An 18,477-nucleotide genomic window follows, 5' to 3' on the forward strand; every position below is an offset into this window, starting at 1 on the left:
CACAAAAAACCCAAAACCCAAAAACCAAAATATAATGTAGGATATCCAGTAAGATATAATAAAAGCTCTAAGTGGAGTGTTTACAACGGAATGTTGCAGGGCATTGGCTGACTAAACTGAGGTGCTTAGAAGTTGTGCTGCACTGCATGCTAATATGTGGGGCTGAGGCCAGCAGAAGAAAGACCCCAGAAGAGATGGGAACTATCTTTCGGACCCTGTCCTGACTTTACTAGTTTCCAAGTTGTAATCTGAAAAATTCTTTCTTCTTCCCCTTTCTCTTATTCTGAAAGCAACATTTCTCTGTGTTGACCCACAAGGTGAGCACTTTCACTAACCAAGTAACAGCGCAGCCTCAGACACTAATGTGTCCTCCTTGGTGACACTCTGGAACAAGATACCTCCTTCCTACCCCACATGCCTTATGATCAGGATCACATACAACACAGAAAAACTATTCAACTGCACCTTCCTACCTAGAGCATGGGGTGAGGTAGGGAGGTGGGGGTGGGGGCACTCTGCCAGAGCCACTTCTCCTCTCAGCAGCCCATGGTGGAGTATCACCTGTGCCTCATAGAAGTCAGGCCCATAGGAAGGAGCAGCAAGTATCCACAAGTGCTTCCTCGGGTCTCCTTCATGAATGACAGGGCAGTGTCTGCATGAACAGATGGTGGAGCAAAGAGGAACAGGAAGGAGTCAGGCTCTCCAGGAACAAGATGGGCTCTCAGACAACTTGCATATGCTATGGAACAGCAGCTGCACTCAGCCACCTCCACTGCCCTCAGCTTCACACACAGAACCAGCTGCTGTATACTCACAGTAGACCATCAAAACACCCACCAAGCAAGATGCCTGGGAACCAAGAGGTCACTGGGTTGCAAGACTCAGGAGAACAGCACCATTGTCCTCCCACAGCTGCTTTCACAAGGCTTACAAGGCCACTACATTATTGGAGCTCATTTAGTTCACACTTTCCACGAAGTTGTGGGAATTAGTATATCTTAGGGAGAAGGCACAGTCCAATTTCTTATTGTTTGGTTTGGGGAATTTACTTTATACTAAGGATGGTATGGCCATGTCCCAATCTCTTAATTTCAGGTTCACAAGAATCTAGCTCCTTCTGTTGGTATTGGGAAGGATACACAAAACCCACAGTCAGGAGACTACTATAGTGACCAGGCAAGCCACAGAGCTGGGTAGGAAATGAAACGTGATGGACATGCTCAGTGGCTCTGCCTGGAAGACCTCCTTAGTGGAGGGAAGGCAAAGCAGTGCAGGAAGGAACCAGACGTTGTGACTGCAGCTTCTCCAGGCCAGCTATGCACCAGGTAAACTCCAGTGACACAGAGGTCTCGAGGCTAATCACGTGATTTCATCAATATTCCCTTACCTTGGCGGCAGAATTTGACACTCCGTGGGTAACATTTCTTATGAGGCCCCCGACATTTCCGTACTTTATCAGTCCAGTGACCCCTTCAGATACATCATTCAAAAGGCCCATGGGATTGCCGAGGAAATCTACTGATCCTAAGATCCGAGCTGCCTGGCTGAGGAGTTCCTGTGGGATCGAAAGGGGGAGTCAGTGACAGTGTCTCCAAGAAAAGGTTTGGCATCTATCTCATCCTCCAGTACTGTCAACAATGACATATTCAGTCTTTGTCACCTGCCAATGACCTTCTGTGCTCTCATGGATAGCCCTAAACTTTACCTAACACACACACTAGGGACTGGTTCCAATACACTTAAAAATATGTGTCAAGGATAGTTAGAATAAAAGCAGCTGTGAGACTGGAAAGATTCTTTGGGGATTTTTCTGAACAAGCATCATACTCCCCTTCCCATGAGCTCTGCGAGGAGAAATCAGGCAAGAGGAAGGAGAGAGCAGGCTCTAGCGTCTATACGCAGCTGGAGCATGTAGGGAGAGAGGGTTCAGGCTTGGCAAGCAAATTCTTACTGGACCTTTGCCTGCCTGACTCCAAAAGTACTTGCTCATGAACCTTAGAGGCAGGAGGGGAAATATCTCATTAGGAAATAAGGAAGGCAGAAAAAAGAAGCAAGATGGGGTAAGCTTTGACTGTGGAAACTAACAAATTCTGTATGATCTGATGATCCACTAAAGGATCTATATTTGAGGTTGTGCAATCTAGATTCAAAATACAAAATGGAAAATGTTCAATTTGGTTAAAAAAAAAAAAAGTAAGTTCAACTCAAGGTCAAGGTCTCAGAGGTGTTAAACAGTGGTGTGGTTGTTGAAAGCAGTCCATGCCTGGCACTTAAAGAGTTCACAGTACTCTGTGTTGTCACTGAAGCATCAACTAAACCACAACGAGCTGTGACTAACCTAGGGAAGCCCCCGGGTCTGCCTCTGAGGAACAAGACAAACAGCTCTTAAGTCAATCTGGGCATTCTCAGGGTATCTTGTGTGTGTGTGTGTGTGTGTATGTGTGAGACCCAACTCTCAAGACATGTGACACAGTAGTGATATCTAAGTAACAGAGTCCCAATACCTAAAACAAAGTTGCTTGGCCCTGCCCTTTCCCACCCGTCCCTGTCTGTTCACACACCTCTTGGAAGTGCTTGAGGATGTCATTGATGATGAACTCCTTGGTCTCATAGGGGTGCACCCGAGTGAAGGGGTCCAGATTGATCACAGCATCTTCAAACCGAATCAGTGGGAATCCCAGGGTGCTTTTCAGGGCCTAGGTGGGGAAGAAAGGCAACTACAGACTTCAACCTCAGGATGGTTTTCTGGGGTGCTATAATTCTAGAATCTACAAAAAACTATGAACTAAGAACTACCATTTAGATATAAGGATTTCCCCTATAATTACAAAAGTAAAATATGACAGAAAAAAAGAAATAAATTTCTATTACCCAAAGTCATACATATCTCAGCACAACCACGACAAACACCACAAGGCTCACAGTAGAATTCCTTCTGGTCAGTTGGGAACCTGTATTTTACATGCCCTCCTTTCTGACTCATGCAAATTGGCACAGGGACAGCGCAGCCATAACAAACAACACTCAATTTGCTTTCTTCTCCCTCTTATCATTACTCGCATGTTCCTGTACGTGGTGTGTTTGTGTGTGTGCGTGTGTGTGCGTGTGTGTGCGTGTGTGTGTGTGTGTGCGTGTGTGTGTGCGTGCGTGTGTGTGTGCGTGTGTGTGTGTGTGTGTGTGTGTGTGTGTGTGTGTATGTGGTGGGAGTGTTATGGGCATAATTATGTGTGTGCATGTGGAAGTGTGCATGTGTTGAAATACAAAGGTGATATGAGTCTTCCTTGACTGTCTTCCACATTGTTCTTTGAGGCAGAGAATTCCCATCAAACTCAGAGCTCCCAGACAGCCAGTCTTACTAGCCATCTTGCTCCAGGCATCTACAATTCCACGACTGGGATTGTAGACAGGACAGCACACCCACTCAGATTTTATGTGGTGTTCTGGGATGCTGACTGTAGTCTTCTTGCTCATCGTGGCAAGAGCTTTAACTAACTACCAAACCATCGCAGTAGTCAAGATCACAAAGTAGACTGTCTTTTCTACTTTGAAAATAGCTTTCCCCTCTGCACAAACTATTTCTTCTCTCCAGATTATGTTTTCCTGATTTGCATTCTCTGCTGTTGCATACAGTATATCTTTTTAATTTTCATTTTTATATATTATATCGTACAAGTAATACCCATTTAACCATTAGGGTTGGTGGAAAGTTGGGTGTTGTTCTGAAACAGACAGGGTTCTCTATGTAGCCCTGGCTGACCTGGATCTTATGTACACCAAGCTGGCCCAAGACTCACAGAGATCCTCCTGTCTCAGCCTCTAGAGTGTTAGGCTCAAAGGTGTGTACTGCTATACCCAGCCACTGAAAATGTTTTACTATTATGAATGAAGTAGCTGTAGCATTCCTAAAGTCTTTTGGGTGAATCTGGATGTGTTGTTTTTGTTTTGTTTGGTTTGGTTTGGTGGGTGTCTAGGAGGAGCAGAGCCGCTGGGTAATAAAGAGTGAGCATGTTCTATCTAAGTATATACTGCCAAAAAGTTTCACAGAGGAGCCAGGAAAGCTCGAACTTTTTCCAGTAGTCTAGAAAAGACCACTGTTCTATGTTCTCATCAATAATTGGAAGAAATAACTTTCCTAGGGTTTTACTGATTAGGTTTTTTTTTCTTGTGTGTGTGCTGTTGGAACTGAATCCAGGGCCTTATGCTACAAGGCAAGCACTCTGCCCCTGAGCCACACCTCTAGATCTTAGGGTATGTGCTGGTACCCCAATTCATGAACAGTAATGAGGCTGTTCCCCTCCCCCTTTAAAGATTTATTCTTATATTTTTGGTTGTGAGCCTAGCCTTTAATGGCTGAGCCATCTCTCCAGCCCAAGATTTATTTATTATTATACATAGTACACTGTGGCTGTCTTCAGATGCACCAGAAGAGGGCATCAGATCTCATTACGGGTGGTTGTGAGCCACCATGTGGTTGCTGGGATTTGAACTCAGGACCTTTGGAAGAGCAGTCAGTGCTCTTACCCACTGAGCCATCTTGCCAGCCTGAGGCTGTGCACATTTAATAACCATTCTAGCTCCTGGACACTGTTTCTATAATATGCTTCTTCAGGTCTTTACTCTGAGTTATCTGTGTTTGTCTTGCTCTGGAGGACTTTTGTATATGTATAAACATACTGCAGAAACCTTCTCTCCCCCTGTATTTGGTCTTTCTATTCAACAAATGGTGTCTTTCAACCATGAGGCAAGCTTACTCTGAAGGAGAGCTTTCTTTTCAATCTTGTCTCTTATGGTCAGAGGCTCTCTGTGTCCTCATTACAAAGGTCACAAAGCCTGATGTCTGTTTTACTTCACACTCAGACTGTGACGCTGCACGCTGGGTTCCTATGTAACCTGTGATCCATGCACACCTTGGTAGACAGTATCTGCGTAAGGACTAATGAGCATAGGACCTCTTCCTACTATAGTCACATGACCATTTCCACTTTTTTTTTGTTCTCACGACAGTACTCCCATTTTAACAGATGTGGTCCTGTAACTGTGAGTGCTCTAGCTTTGCTCATAACCTTGAGGACTACCTTGGGTATTCTCCACTATAAACCTTGGGCTCTGCCCTAGTCTAGCCAGGCCTTTAACCACATCAATGTTTCTTTTTTCTATGTGAACACCTTGTACACATTCAGTGTGTCCCTAGGTACTTATGGTAAGTTAAAATGGCCACAGTTCTCTGCACCTTCCATGGATATATTTGGTGTATTTGCCAAAAGTCTATTTTCCCTTCACCAGAATCTTTAATAACTTTCATTTGCTTCAAAGGTAAGTCCATGCAATCAGTGGGCCTCAGAATCAAGAGACCTTTAGGTCTCTACACTGGTTTTTCTGATGCCTCCACCATGTGGAAAAGCTGAAACTATCTAACTTAAAGATATGGGCTAACTAGAAAGGTTCTGCTGAAGCCAGTCCCATCCATCTGACCTGTGAGAGACAACAGGAAGTTTGTTTTGAGAGTTCTAGAAATATAAGAGAAGTTATATCTACAACGTCTCATCAACAAAAAATAGAAGCAATAGCTTTGAAAGTTGGTGGGGTTCCTATCATGTTTGCTGCACCACTCGTACCCCCACCCCAAAGACAGGACAGGGACCATGGTTTGTGCGTGTAATTCCAGCACATGAGGGGCATAGACAGGCACATACCCGGGACTTGCTGGCCAGCCAATCTACCCAAACTGGGAAGGCCCAAGTCACTGAGGCTTTATCTCAAAATACAAGGTGAACAGCTCTTAAGAAACAACACCCAATGGTGTCCCAAACATACACACACACACACACACACACACACACACACACACACACACACACACAGCCAAATAAAAGGCAAACTAAACCCTGAAAAATACTTATTACTTCCATTAAGGACAAGACTTATAAAGAGTTTGTAGTGAAGAGATAAAAGACTAACAACCTAATAGAAACCTCGTCAAGTGCTAGGATCAGACAGTTCACAGAAGCGAAACCTGGCACTCGACATGAAGAACAAAACAAAACAAAACACCAAAAAAAGACCAAGAAGCAACAGTAGAGGAAGCAGTGTAAAAGATACATGGGAGGACACACAGTTAAATAAATACCCAACAGAAGATACATGGCACAAACAGTCATTAAATACCCGCCAGACCAGACGAGTCGAGGACAGGGAAAGAGCACTGGTCTGGTATCTTGGAATGTCACCAATAATATCAGAAGGAAGTATTTTAGGGGCTAAGACCATCACTGAGTTGCCAGTGTGGTGGCACATCCCTGTAATTCTAGTGCTTGGGAAACTGTTGCTAAATTCAAAACTAGGTGGGTTTAAACACTAATGACAGCCAGATTTCTATCAGGTTATTGATCTTTTATCTCTTCCCATTGTATAAACTCCTTATAAAAAGTCTTGTCTTTGATGGAAGTAACAAGTGTTTTGAACTGAGAGAGAGACTAAACTCAAGGCCAGCCTACCCTGACCCACCCAGACATATGTTAAGTGCACACTAAAGTCACCACACTAAAGTCACATGGCTAGCCATGAGCAGATCCTAGACTTGAATGTGCTATTTTTACAACAGCAACTACTTACTTGGTAGAAAGAGCCCAAGCCAGAGAGCTCCACTATTTCTTCTCAAAGTCTTTCTGCATTTGTTCAGCCGTGCTCCCCAAAAAAACGAGTGAGTAGGCATGAATTCGGAGAGCATGCCTAATTCCCCCCATTTTGCTGACATAGAAATTGATAGCCAGCTTAAACTCCTTATTCAAAGTCAAAGGTCAAGCATGCTATGAAAGGGACTGAAGTGTAAGGACGTGGTCTTACCACTGCAACTCCAATAAGAAGAGATTAAGAAGCATGATTAAACAAAAGCTTAAGCCAGAAAGTTAAAAAAACAAACTCTAAAACACAAATTCCTCATTGCGACCAAACATTAAAAGAGACTGGTGTGTTGCTGCAGGGACCTTTGACCTCTACCAAGGTGCAAAGTCCTCACAACAGGCACCGTCTACCCTGGAACCGAGGAAGTACCCAGCCCAGTCACCTAGTCATTGACTGTCTAGGGTGCCTTATTTGCAGAGGTGCAGGGCCAGCCCGTTGGTATGAATTACTCTGCCACCTTCAGGCATGAGAGGATAAGAAAGCCTAATAGGATTAATAGGATTGTACCCTCCTGATGAACTGAGCCACTGCTTGCACACAGTAGGTCACAGCTCTGATACTTATTTACCCAAGCAGCATCTTCCTGTTGTAAAGTGAATTCTGGAGAAAGCAGCCCTGTGGTCATAATAGAAAAGTATCTACGCCCACCTCCCAGACAAAACGGCTGAAGCCTTCCAGAGACCGAGCCGAGCTGAAAGAAGAAATACCTGTCCACGGGGCCTCAGATCACAGCTAGTCCCTGGGCCATGTCCTTTCCTTTCTTAGTTTATCCCACACTAAACAAAACTGTCTGGAATTCATTCTCTAAAGGTTTATTTATGGCACATAGAGACTGTTTATGTGAGGCGGGGCATTTGCCTGTGTCCCTTTGGGGACAGTGTTTAAAACTACGGGCTACTTCCCTCTCTGGCACTTTCTGAAACACAATTAACAATACTGGATCTTTTTTCCTTTTAACAAATCTGGTTTTTATTTAGAGAGGGAGGGAAAAAGTAAAGGGTCTGAAGTTTCCCAACAAATTATTTCAAGCCTTTGAGAAGACAGTTTTAGGCTTTTTAAATAGTGTCTTTGTTTGAATCCCCCCCCTTACCCCCACCCGCCTGCTCTCTGACCATTAAAGTGTGGGTTTTCTTCCAAACTAGATTGCTCAATTAAGGTCCTTCTTTTGTTATACCCCAATGCTCTAAATGGGAAAAGGCCTGCTGTAGGCCACCTTTTGAAACCTTTTAAAGACCCCCTGGTATCTTTTGATCTTTAAAGGAGTTGAGGAAATCCCCATTAAAAGCTACCTGGCTTTTCAATATGCCATGGCATCTCTAACATGCAAACTCCATACAGAGAGAGCATGAGGAGAAGGGAGGGACAGCTGTGCTCTTGTGTTTGTGAAATGGAATATTAGCTTCCCTTCTTCTGTCAGTCACAAATCCAATGTAGATAGCAGATGGAGGCAGTCACCTGGACAGTGTGGATGCCTTTGAGTCACCAGACAGGTGCTGTATACCTGGCAACAATGGACCTCAGGGTAAATCTGGATAGGCACAAACCCCCACCCCAAGATTTCTGACAGCCTCACTCCTGACTGGGAATCCAGAGAATGGAGGCAATTGTTCCTTCAGTACTAAGACAGGGCTACCTTTTAGTCAGACTCCCGTGACTGCTGTTCAGGGAGAAGGCTCCATTTCCTAAGCACATGTTTTTAGTGATTCCATATTCATCAGAAAGAGCACATTGCTCTTCCTAAGAGCTCCTAATAAAGGCTTCTTACTCCGCTAGAAAACTCTGAATAAATGATATTGTCTTAGGAGTCTCAGACTCCAGGAGGAATACTCAAGGTATGGTAACATGGTGACTTCCACATGCCCAGAGGTCAACTCTGAAATCCCAATCCCAACATCCTCCTGAAACACAGGGACATCATGGCATCTGCTTAAGAGTGCTCTAAACCTGTTCTTTCAAAAGAATACCAGGAAGACAGTCAACATGAAGGACTGAATTCACTCTAGCAGAGCACATACAGCACAAGTAAGAGCGGCAGAGGACACATGGCATCAATTCTATGGGACTGCAGAGGACACATGGCATTGGTACCATAGGACTAGGGACCAAGTACTTCTGCTGGGAGCACTGGGAGGAATGCTGGGGTCTGTGCTCTTTAACAAGATGATTTTAAATCAAGAAGTCTTCCACTTGCAGGAAATGCTTCGCATTGGCTTGTTGGGTGAGAGCCAAGTGTTCTAGGGGAACAGACTTTATCAAACAAACCCATTCCAAAGGTCACATAAGTCAAGTGGATACTTGTGGATATTAGCAAGACAGTAGTTTTCCTGTGGTTTTCCCCTCACTCCCAGGCTAATTATAACCATCTCCAGCCTCCTGGGAAATATAAGACTAGGGCAGATTGAGCAGCAAAGTGGTGAGAAGAGAAGGGCACTGTACCTCTGTTCTCAGGATGCTGCCCCTGGGTCCCAGCGGGCCCTCTCTTGCCTGCATTCACGGAAACCATGGCCTATCATAGTCTTATCTAAAGGCTGAGGCTGAGTAGACAGCTGTCTCATCTCCTATAGGTCTAGTTTAGAAGTTGGCAGGCTGTGGCACATGAGGCCCACACGTGTTCTGTCAAGCCCACAAGGCTGGGTTTTAGTAGGTTTTTCTTTTCTTTTGTTTTTTTAAATGTGAATTAGTTGCCAACATTTAAAAACCAGGAGATTCCACATAAACCTGAAGATCTGGCAGTGCTGGGTTCACACTCCCCCAGTGTAGCAATGGCTGCAGTGGGGCTGGGCTGACCCTCCTCATGCTGCTGTGCACTTCAGCTATCTAGATGTTGTCTGTGGAGAGACTGGCCACCCTGGATCTTCTGAGAGAAGGAAGGAGGGGAAAGTGAGTGGGCAAGAGGGAGGGTTGGACAACTGTCTTCAAGCACAGCACAAGGGAGAACCAGAAGCGATGGCTGCCTGTCTGAGGAAGACTTAGAGTCAGAGTACCGCTAGACATTTCAACAACCACCTGGCCCTGCTCTTGCTTTCAGTAGCACTTTGCTACTAACCAGGCTAAAGAAACAAGACCATTAACTTTTGTCTTCCCACCTACCAAGCAAGGGCATCATTGAGGACACACAGTCTAATGACAGCCTCACCTACGTGCCAGGGGGCACCACAGTATAGTGCAGTGCAGAATCCAGACATGATAGAATTGGATTTTAATGTCAGCCTGCTCCTTTCCTTAAAATATGCCTTGTTATTAAAAGTGAAGGTATTGCTAAGGCTGTACTGGTCACCTGTGGATCAGGATGGTTAGTCGGAGGTTTATGTCCTGAAGCTGTACAAGGCCACATCCCAGCAAGCTTATAATAACTGAGTCTCCCTCAAAGGTGGCAGAACTTCCTAAGTGACACTTATCCCAGTATAAATAGATACTTAGAAGACAGCAAGAGAGATCTGGGCAGTGGGTCAAAAGAAAGGTTATCTTAGTCTCCGTTCCGAAGATCAGGACCAAGCCCAGGAAAAAGATTTCTACTGCTCTAAGGTAAGTCTAGAGCCACCCCAAAACAGATGAGAGTTGTTACATCATCCAGTTTTATCCTGTTTGGTAATATCCTGATCTTTAGCAAAGTTATGCCTAACCATTACATAAAAAGAGTATTCCACAAATTAATGAACAGCTATAAAAGGAAAGGTACAAATGCTATGGGTACTAATTCCAGACAGAGAAAATGACCAGTCAATGCACTTTCCCATGGAGACTGCCAGCTGTGAGCTCACCTTAAGGTCCAGGGGCAGCTTGTTGGAGGTGTACACACTGAGCTTGATCTGGGGGATACTGATCTTGAGGTTCTCAAAGTAGTATCGAGTTGGAGTTCCCCCCTGCTCTGCTGTCTTCTCATGGATGTTTTCATCATACTTTTCCACCTCTGATCCAAAGGCATAAGTAAGAAAACAAAACCAAAAGCTGTTGGCATCATGATTCAAACATGTGTGGCCTCACCTAAAAACCTATACAAACAAAAACCTACAGGAACTTTCTTAGTTTCTTTGTGGGCTCAGGAATGCGTACAATATGCAGATGCCATTTCTATATAAAAGTAGACTGCTACATTCGTTATACAAAGGTGGGTTAGCGTCCTGTTAACCTGTGACTCTGAGCCACTCAGCAGACAATATCTTAGAAAGCCAAAGGTCACAGGTTCATTTGCTAGCCACAGGCTTTCCAGAACTATGGCTGTCATTATAAGTACCCATGATCTAGGTTACATGAATCTAGAGGGCAGTACAGCTGAGCCAAAAAAGATACTCTCAACACAAAACAACACCATGTGAAATAAAAACAGTTCCTAAGAAAGTGCTGGCACAGCATCCTCCTGAGCAGGGCAAGTCTCAGAAGCAGAGTTTCTAATTGCCAGTCCATGAGTACAAAGGGTGGGCATGGGCTAGAGCAGCAGTGTGCTCCATGCATGGGAGGATGCACATGTCCAGTTGGGCAGTAAGCTTCCCATTAGTTTCTGGGGTCTTCGAAGGAAAACCAGAGAGAATGCCCACAGCTACTTTGCACATTCCCAGCTGAAGCTGCCATCAGTTCTACTCCAAGTTGAAGGGTGCTCTAAGGGAGACCTATCTTCCACACTCAACTGGCTACTGAAAGTAGAGGAAGAGTAATGACAGGCAGACAAGGTCTTCCAAAAAGCCTAAGTTTCTCTGTGCAAGGCTGTAAAAAACTTCTGAGAGGGATTTACAAGAAAAATGTGTGGGAAAGAACCACACAGAACACCTACCTGGCTGTTCAGCACTCAGGTGACTGTGTAACTCCAAATAAACTGGAGCCTGAACCAAAGTGCAAAGCACAGGATAGGCAGACAGGGCCTTGGTTTTCTCCTAAATAGCTGTCTCCTCTTTTTACTCTCTTTCTTTTTGAGGCCCAGTATCCCATGTATGCTACCTGCAGGTAGTAGCATTGAGCAAAATCCCTAGACTATCCTAAATACTCTAAAAGCTTGATCTTATTTTACTTGTGATGTGAAGACTTAAAGTTCAATTCTAAATATAGATTATAAAGACAAAAATATTTTTCTTGCATTGTGGAGGTGTGTGTGTGTGTGTGTGTGTGTGTGTATATGCGCATTTTCCCTCTAGCCAACATGGTAGATAAATGCATACAGTAACAGGCTAAAGGATGTAAGGTCATGAACTTCAGCATGAACTACAAAGACTGACTGTCTCAATACAACAAACACATAAAAACCTAGCCAAGTGGCTAGAAAGATGACTCAGCAGTTCCGAGTGCTGACTGCTCTTCTAGAGGACCTGGTTCAGTTCCCAGCAGCCAAATCAGGCTAGCTTACAACTACCTAGAACTCCAGAGGATCTGACCTCTGACCCCCTCTTCCGGCCTCCACAGGTAAATGTACACACAGGGAAGACACTTATACACATATGCTATGCATGCACACAAGGGGCTATGACACGGAAGCTAGAGAAACAACAGCTGAACTCTCCCTTCAGCCCTGCAGGAAGCTTAGGCTTTCTGACAGTGATCTGACTCCCTTCCCAAAGGCCAAAGGACAGCAACAAGAAACCTCTGTAATGACATTAAGGTACAAGGGTACGGATGTTAAAAGTTAATAATTGTGGTTAGCCAGTTTTGTTTTTCAAACTAAACCAAAGCAACTGCCAAAAAGGCATTTGTGACTCTTGGCCCTGAGCTGGTTTCCTAACCAGTGGCCTGCTAAACGATGGCCATCATTCCATTCCATTAGAGCAGAGGACAGAACTGGCAGAGGAAAGGAGGGTGTACTATTGCCTACAGGCCAGCCATTGGACATTCCAGGGTGCCAAGACCCTCTCAGGGCAGCCTAGTTCCTGGACATAACTCAGGCAATGAGCAATTTTGGGAAAGGAGCTGCTAAACCCCAAACCTGAGCCAGCTAGCTCAGACTAGGAGGCAGAGAACCAGCTTTGTTGGTGTCTAGGGACTACCTGTATTTTACAAACAGAATTAACACACTATTGTGGGTCAATCCCAGGCAGAAGAGTAGAGTGATCGGCTTTACCTGATTCTGCCTGATCGTAGCCAAAGAAACTTAGTAGCTTGAGCAGCAGTTTCTCCTCAATTTGCACTGTGAACCTCTGAGCTGTGACCATCAGGTGCTAGAGAGAAAGAAAGTCTGGTTTACAGTCAAGCGCCAAAGCAGCTGCTCTTTGTGCCATGAAGCAGGTCCCAGTGAGGTAGGCAGGCAGACACTATATAGTTTCTGCTACTAAGGAAGGCAGAGGCAGGTTTGCTTGAGCCCAGCAGTTCCAGATGAGCCTGGGCAGCAAAGCAAGACCCTGTCTCATGGTTTCTTTACCTGTGTGATTTAATGATAAATGACTTGCGGCTCTACTCTTTGTTACACTGAACAGAACTCCAGGTATTCTTCGGTGGATACTTTGCCATCCTCCTTGATCCCTAGGGCCTCACCAGTGAGCAGAAGCTACATGACTGGGTTTATGGTGGAGGTGCAGGTCGGTTTGCTCCCATCAGCATTGGTGACAAAAGACCAGAAAGAGGGTTCTGGCTTTTACATCTTGCTGCTATCCCAGCTGGCTTCTACTTTGGGAACCCCCCAGATCAGGAAGCTTCCTCACTTTTAACTCTCTGCTGTTAGTATACTCGTGGAAGTTTACTTAGCACATCATTGCAAGGACAGACTCCACATAGCTCTTCAGAATTGTCTCTGGACTACTTGGCATTCAGTAACAGACCACAGCAGCCTACAAGTTACTGCTTCATTCAGGAATGGTGCCTCTCATCTCGCTGGGTTCAGCACCACCCAGCCCACTGACAACTAAGGATACAGGTTGCCAAGAAAAGTGCTCGGAGCATTTCCCTCAGTGTCAAACAGAAGCCACATGGGGCTCAGCCCTGAGAGCTACCTTTGTACACACAGAGTGTTGTTCGCTCTGTGGCTTGGCTGTGAGAGAGCAAGTGTGCCTCGTACATGCCATTGTCCCCAGCCTCCCCGCCAGCCCACCTTGTAGATGTTGGTCAGCGCGCTCTTACTGGGGAACTTCACTGCATTGACTTGCACAGCAGGACCTGTCTCAATGACCTCATTCTCATTGCTCAGGGGGGTCACATACAGCATGAAGGGCTGAGTAGTACCAATGAGCTGATTGTCCACCTGGGGCAGGAAAAGCCAACAAAACAGAAACAAACAAGGCTAGTTGCTTAGTTGGTTTTTTTACATTTGGTGCTTCATGCTATGCAGGCTACTCAGAGTCCCCTGGCCACTTTGCCACCTCACATCTACAGCACACACACATGCATACATTCAGTAATAGATTGAATCCAAGAGCAATGGTGGTGATAATAATGGGCAAAGTGATGTATACCAGCAATCCCAGCACTTAGAAAGTGGAGGCAGGAGAACTGAGCCCTGGAAGCTAGAATGTACTACACCGTGAATCCGTGCCTCAAAAATAACAACAGGGTGGGCAAGACGGCTCAGCAGGTAAGGGCATTTGCTGCCAAGCTCCCAGACTTGAATTTAATCTCCAGGATTCATGTGGTAGAAGGAGAGAACTGATTCTCTCAAGTTGTTTCCTGACCTCCACACACACATTCTGCCATATGCACACATATAAATGGACAAAGTAAATAAAAATTGAATAGGCAATAACAACATAACAACAAGGGAAGTTATAAGACTAAGACTTGACTTAGTGAAGACTAAGAAGTTAGCTCAATTTAGCCACTATACAGAATATTCATATTTGAAAACCATGTATTTAACACAATAAATAGACACAATATTTGCTAATAAAAAATAGTTTTAAAATAGAAAAAAAAAAAAAGCATTAAATGAGAAGGCCTGTCATGTCAAAAACAGGTCAACATATGCATCCCAACCTGCAGTGCCAGCACTACACTGGTCACTATGCATGTGACACCTAGGCATAAGTCCCAGCACACTGTCCCTAGCTGATAGATGGAGACTTAGAGAACAGTCCTTGCTCAAGCTCATCCATGATAGAAATGGTTCCACCTAGGCCTGCTCTGCTCAAGAACAGTGTACTTAGTGCTGTGCTGCTGATGTTTCTCCCTCATTCTAAACGCCTTATAAACAAGCGAGCTGAGGCCCTGGCCATCCAGGCTCTGAAGGATAAGCAGTCTCTCTAGCCCCCAAAGGGAACTTTTGATTTCACTGATTTTTTTCTACTGCAATTATAGATTCTAGTTCATGGATTTTCAGATGTTGAGCTTTTTTCTTTGTTTATTTGCTCTCTTTCAATTTTTCTGTGTTTCAACCTTTGTGGCAGTGTATGTGTAGGTGTGAATGATGTGTGTTCATAGGGTCACACGTGTAGAGGTCTGAAGACAATCTTGGATGCCTTGTTGGAGGCAGGACTCTTGTTCATCACTGCACACACCAGCCTTTATACACAACTGGTTGGTGTTTGCATGTGTGTGCATGTGGAGGTCAGAGGATATCAGTTCTCATCAGACCTGAAAGCACACTCTCTTATCTACTGACACACCTCACCAGCTCTCTTCTACATACTTTAAAGTTCTAATCATCTGTGCCTAACCCTCAGGCTCTGAGCCATGTGCAGCCCAGGACAGCTACAAATGCGGCACAACAGGAGATCGTAAACTTATTAAAACAGTCTGAGATTTTCTTTTTTCTTTTTGCAGTTTCTTTCTTTATAAGTCAATTGCACAGTTCTCAAGTGAGACTTCTGGAGATGACACAGTGTCACAATGTCAGAAGGCTAGAGTCTGTGATTAGACATATCAGTGTTCACATGTGTCATGTCCTCTTGATTAATTAATTCTCCTATCATTAGGAAATTACCTGCTTTATCTCTGCTAATATTCTCTGTTCTGACATTAATCAATGTGACTCCTACTTCCTTCCTCATGACTAAAGTGCAGTGTGCCTCCCCACCCCCTTTTAGGCCCTTTTAACCTATTTGAGTCTTTATAGCTAACAAGTGTGGGGGAGGTTAGAGACAGGTTATCACTACATAACACATGAGGACCCTGAACACATGATCCTCCTGTCTAAGCCTGATTACAGGCCTTTTCTTGTGGCCCTTTTTCATGCAATCTGACCATCTCTATGTTGACCTCACTGACAATTAATTGGCACCATTAAGTTTTTGTCTGCCATCTTGCTATGGCTTGCTATCTGTCTCATGTTGTCTTTCTCATTTTCTGCATTCTCTTGGATTCATCAAACACTTATCATTCTACTTTATTACTTACCTATAGTTATTATTATTTTGGGAGGGGTTACAGTATTTAACTCAAGGTGTTGGTCTACCATTAAATGACATCATACTACTTCATATAAAAAATCACAGTGCTGAATTTGCATTTGTCCCCTGCAGACTTCATGCCATAGTTGTTTATCAATTTACTTCTCTATGTGGTAGACACCACATCAGTGTTGTCATGCTTGTCTAAGCAACCATTACCTCCTGAGGAGACTTACTTAAGAAGCCTAGCCTTGCATGTTTTCCATGTCTTCACATTAGGTTTTCTTCCCTCTTTTATGCTGATTCAAATTCCATTAGCATTGTTTTCTATCTGCTGGGTAATGTTCTTTAATGCTTTTGAAAGCTGTGGTCTTAGATAATAAGTCCTTTTATCATTTCTGTGTCTAAAAATATTCTTACCTCATCCTGTGTGGTGGTTTTAATGAGAATAATTCCCATAGGTGCCTGAGTCTGAATGTCTAGTCCCTAGTTCAGGGGTGCACTAGGAGGTGTAGCTTCTTAGTGGAAGTTCAGCCTTGTCGAGCAAGGTGCCACTGAAGGCGGCCTCTGTGGTTTATAAGCCAGTCTCACTATCTGCCTAAGGCTTGTGAATCAGGATATAAAGTTCTGGGCTCATTTTCCAGAACTATGTCTGCCTGTGTGCCACCATGTTCCCCATCATGATGATAATAAACTAACCCTCTGAAACTGTAAACAACCCCCCAATTAAGTGCTTCCTTTTATAAGAGTTGCCTTGGGCCGGGCGGTGGTGACGCATGCCTCTAACCCCAGCACTTGGGAGGCAGAGGCAGGTGGATTTCTGAGTTCGAGGCCAGCTTGGTCTACAGAGTGAGTTCCAAGACAGCCAGGGCTATACAGAGAAACCTTGTCTCGAAAAACCAAAAAAGAGTTGCCTTGGTCATAGTATCTCTTCATAGAAATAGAACAATGACTAAGATGCCCTTATTTTAGAAACCTACTTTTTTTAGGAGTAGGTTTCTAGGATGATACTTTTTTGCTCTCAACACTTAAGAGTGTTGCTGACCATGTTTTCACTTGCATTTTTTCCCAACAAGAAATCTGCTATCTTTGTTATCTTAGCTTTGTTCCTTTGTATATAATGTATTTATCCATGATTAACTTTACTATTGCTTTTATATAACCTATGGCATCTGAAAGTGGCAGTGAATTGGTTCAAGGTACCTTGTATGCTAAGATCGATGAATCTTTTAGCCTATAAAGCAGTGTGGCATTTGTACAGACACACACACATAGCCTTCTGCACATTTTATAGTCTCTTAGATGGCTTACAGTGCCTCAGCCACTTTAAGTGCTATGGAAATGGTTCTTCTGCATTGTTTGGGGAACAATCATATACAGAAAGCTCTGGATATGCTAATCACAGATAGGAAGCCCACAGGTATTGAAGGAAGGCCTACTGGAGCCCCTATCCAGGTTGTGTGTTATACACATCCAGTAACATTTTCATTTCTTGAGGTCAGTTTTTATTTCTGTGTCTCTACTCAACTTTTTAAACATACAGATCTCCAGTTCTGATCAGTTTTAGTATGTTCTAATGGCTTCGTTAGCGCTGGCTCCCTCCTGAAAGCATTCTTGCCTTCAGAGTGTGCTGAAGTGTGTGCATCTATATCAAGGTAGTTGCTTACAGCCTGTCAGTTTTGCCCTTGTTGGGTGCTTGACAAGTCTACACCCAAATATATTATACCATTTGTGGGGAACACAGTCCTGGGATACTGGTTGACCCTTCGGCTCTTCCATTCATGATTTTTAAAACAGGGTCAGAGCAGCATTCAATGTGGGGCCAATAAATCTTGGCGGCAAGACTTCCCTGAGACTCTTCTCAATGTCCCACATATTCTGGGGTTCCGGTGCAGCTCACAGCCTGCTCCCTCAGATCCTCCTAGATGAATAGCTTTTCTCCACACAGACTGGCACTCTGCCAAACCTCTTCCTCTGCAGCTTTCGCCACATAGGTCCACTGCTGTGGACTTAGCTGCCGGTCTCCGTGAATGCTCAGCCCTGTCTTCTCGATGCCTCCACTCTGCAGGCCTCTGTTCCAGGCTCCTCTCCCAGCACCACAGCCTGGAAACTTCTCAAGCTAAGGCAGTCATAAGTTTCACCCCTTTCATTTCCTATCTTGCATGGGTCACTGTCCTTTGTGGTCGGATGTCCAGTGTTCTGAAACTGTTACTATTTCATGTGGATTTAGGGCTTATCTCAATAGGTGAATAAAGCCACTCAGTTACTCCATCTGGCCTGGAAGTCGAAGTGAGACCCTGTCGTTTACTCCCACAATGACCTTCACTCCTCCTGGAGAAGGCTACCCGACTCTGTTCTTTTTTTCTAAGTTCATAGGATGGGAAAGCGGAGACTGGTGACAGGGCCTGGCAATACCAAGCCAACGCAAGTTCAAGTCCTGGGATCCAGGTGAAGGGGGAGGGCGAGAACTGATTTCGTCCCCAGAGCAGCATGTGCACGCTGTGTGTGCACCAGCCATCACTCCTGACCAGCACGTGCACGCTGTGTGTGCACCAGCCAT

At 44.5% G+C, this 18,477-nt stretch overlaps 1 protein-coding gene across 7 annotated transcripts in view; it reads right to left on the bottom strand.

The window, feature by feature from the left end:
• Positions 1–18,477, bottom strand: part of Vps13d (vacuolar protein sorting 13 homolog D) — a 234,091-nt gene that overhangs the window by 75,933 nt on the left and 139,681 nt on the right. For 6 of the 7 annotated variants that reach the window (XM_031379407.1, XM_031379404.1, XM_031379408.1 and 3 more), the window contains 5 exons: positions 13,688–13,837; positions 12,725–12,821; positions 10,443–10,591; positions 2,562–2,696; positions 1,388–1,555 (listed from right to left, as the gene is read on the bottom strand). In XM_031379407.1, the coding sequence (XP_031235267.1) occupies positions 1,388–1,555; positions 2,562–2,696; positions 10,443–10,591; positions 12,725–12,821; positions 13,688–13,837 (699 nt within the window). Of the gene's footprint in view, positions 1–1,387; positions 1,556–2,561; positions 2,697–10,442; positions 10,592–12,724; positions 12,822–13,687; positions 13,838–18,477 lie in introns of those variants that run through there. The other variant, XR_004121180.1, reaches the window with a different exon arrangement.

The sequence above is a fragment of the Mastomys coucha genome, unplaced genomic scaffold, assembly GCF_008632895.1.
Source record: "Mastomys coucha isolate ucsf_1 unplaced genomic scaffold, UCSF_Mcou_1 pScaffold18, whole genome shotgun sequence".
Lineage (NCBI taxonomy): Eukaryota > Metazoa > Chordata > Mammalia > Rodentia > Muridae > Mastomys > Mastomys coucha.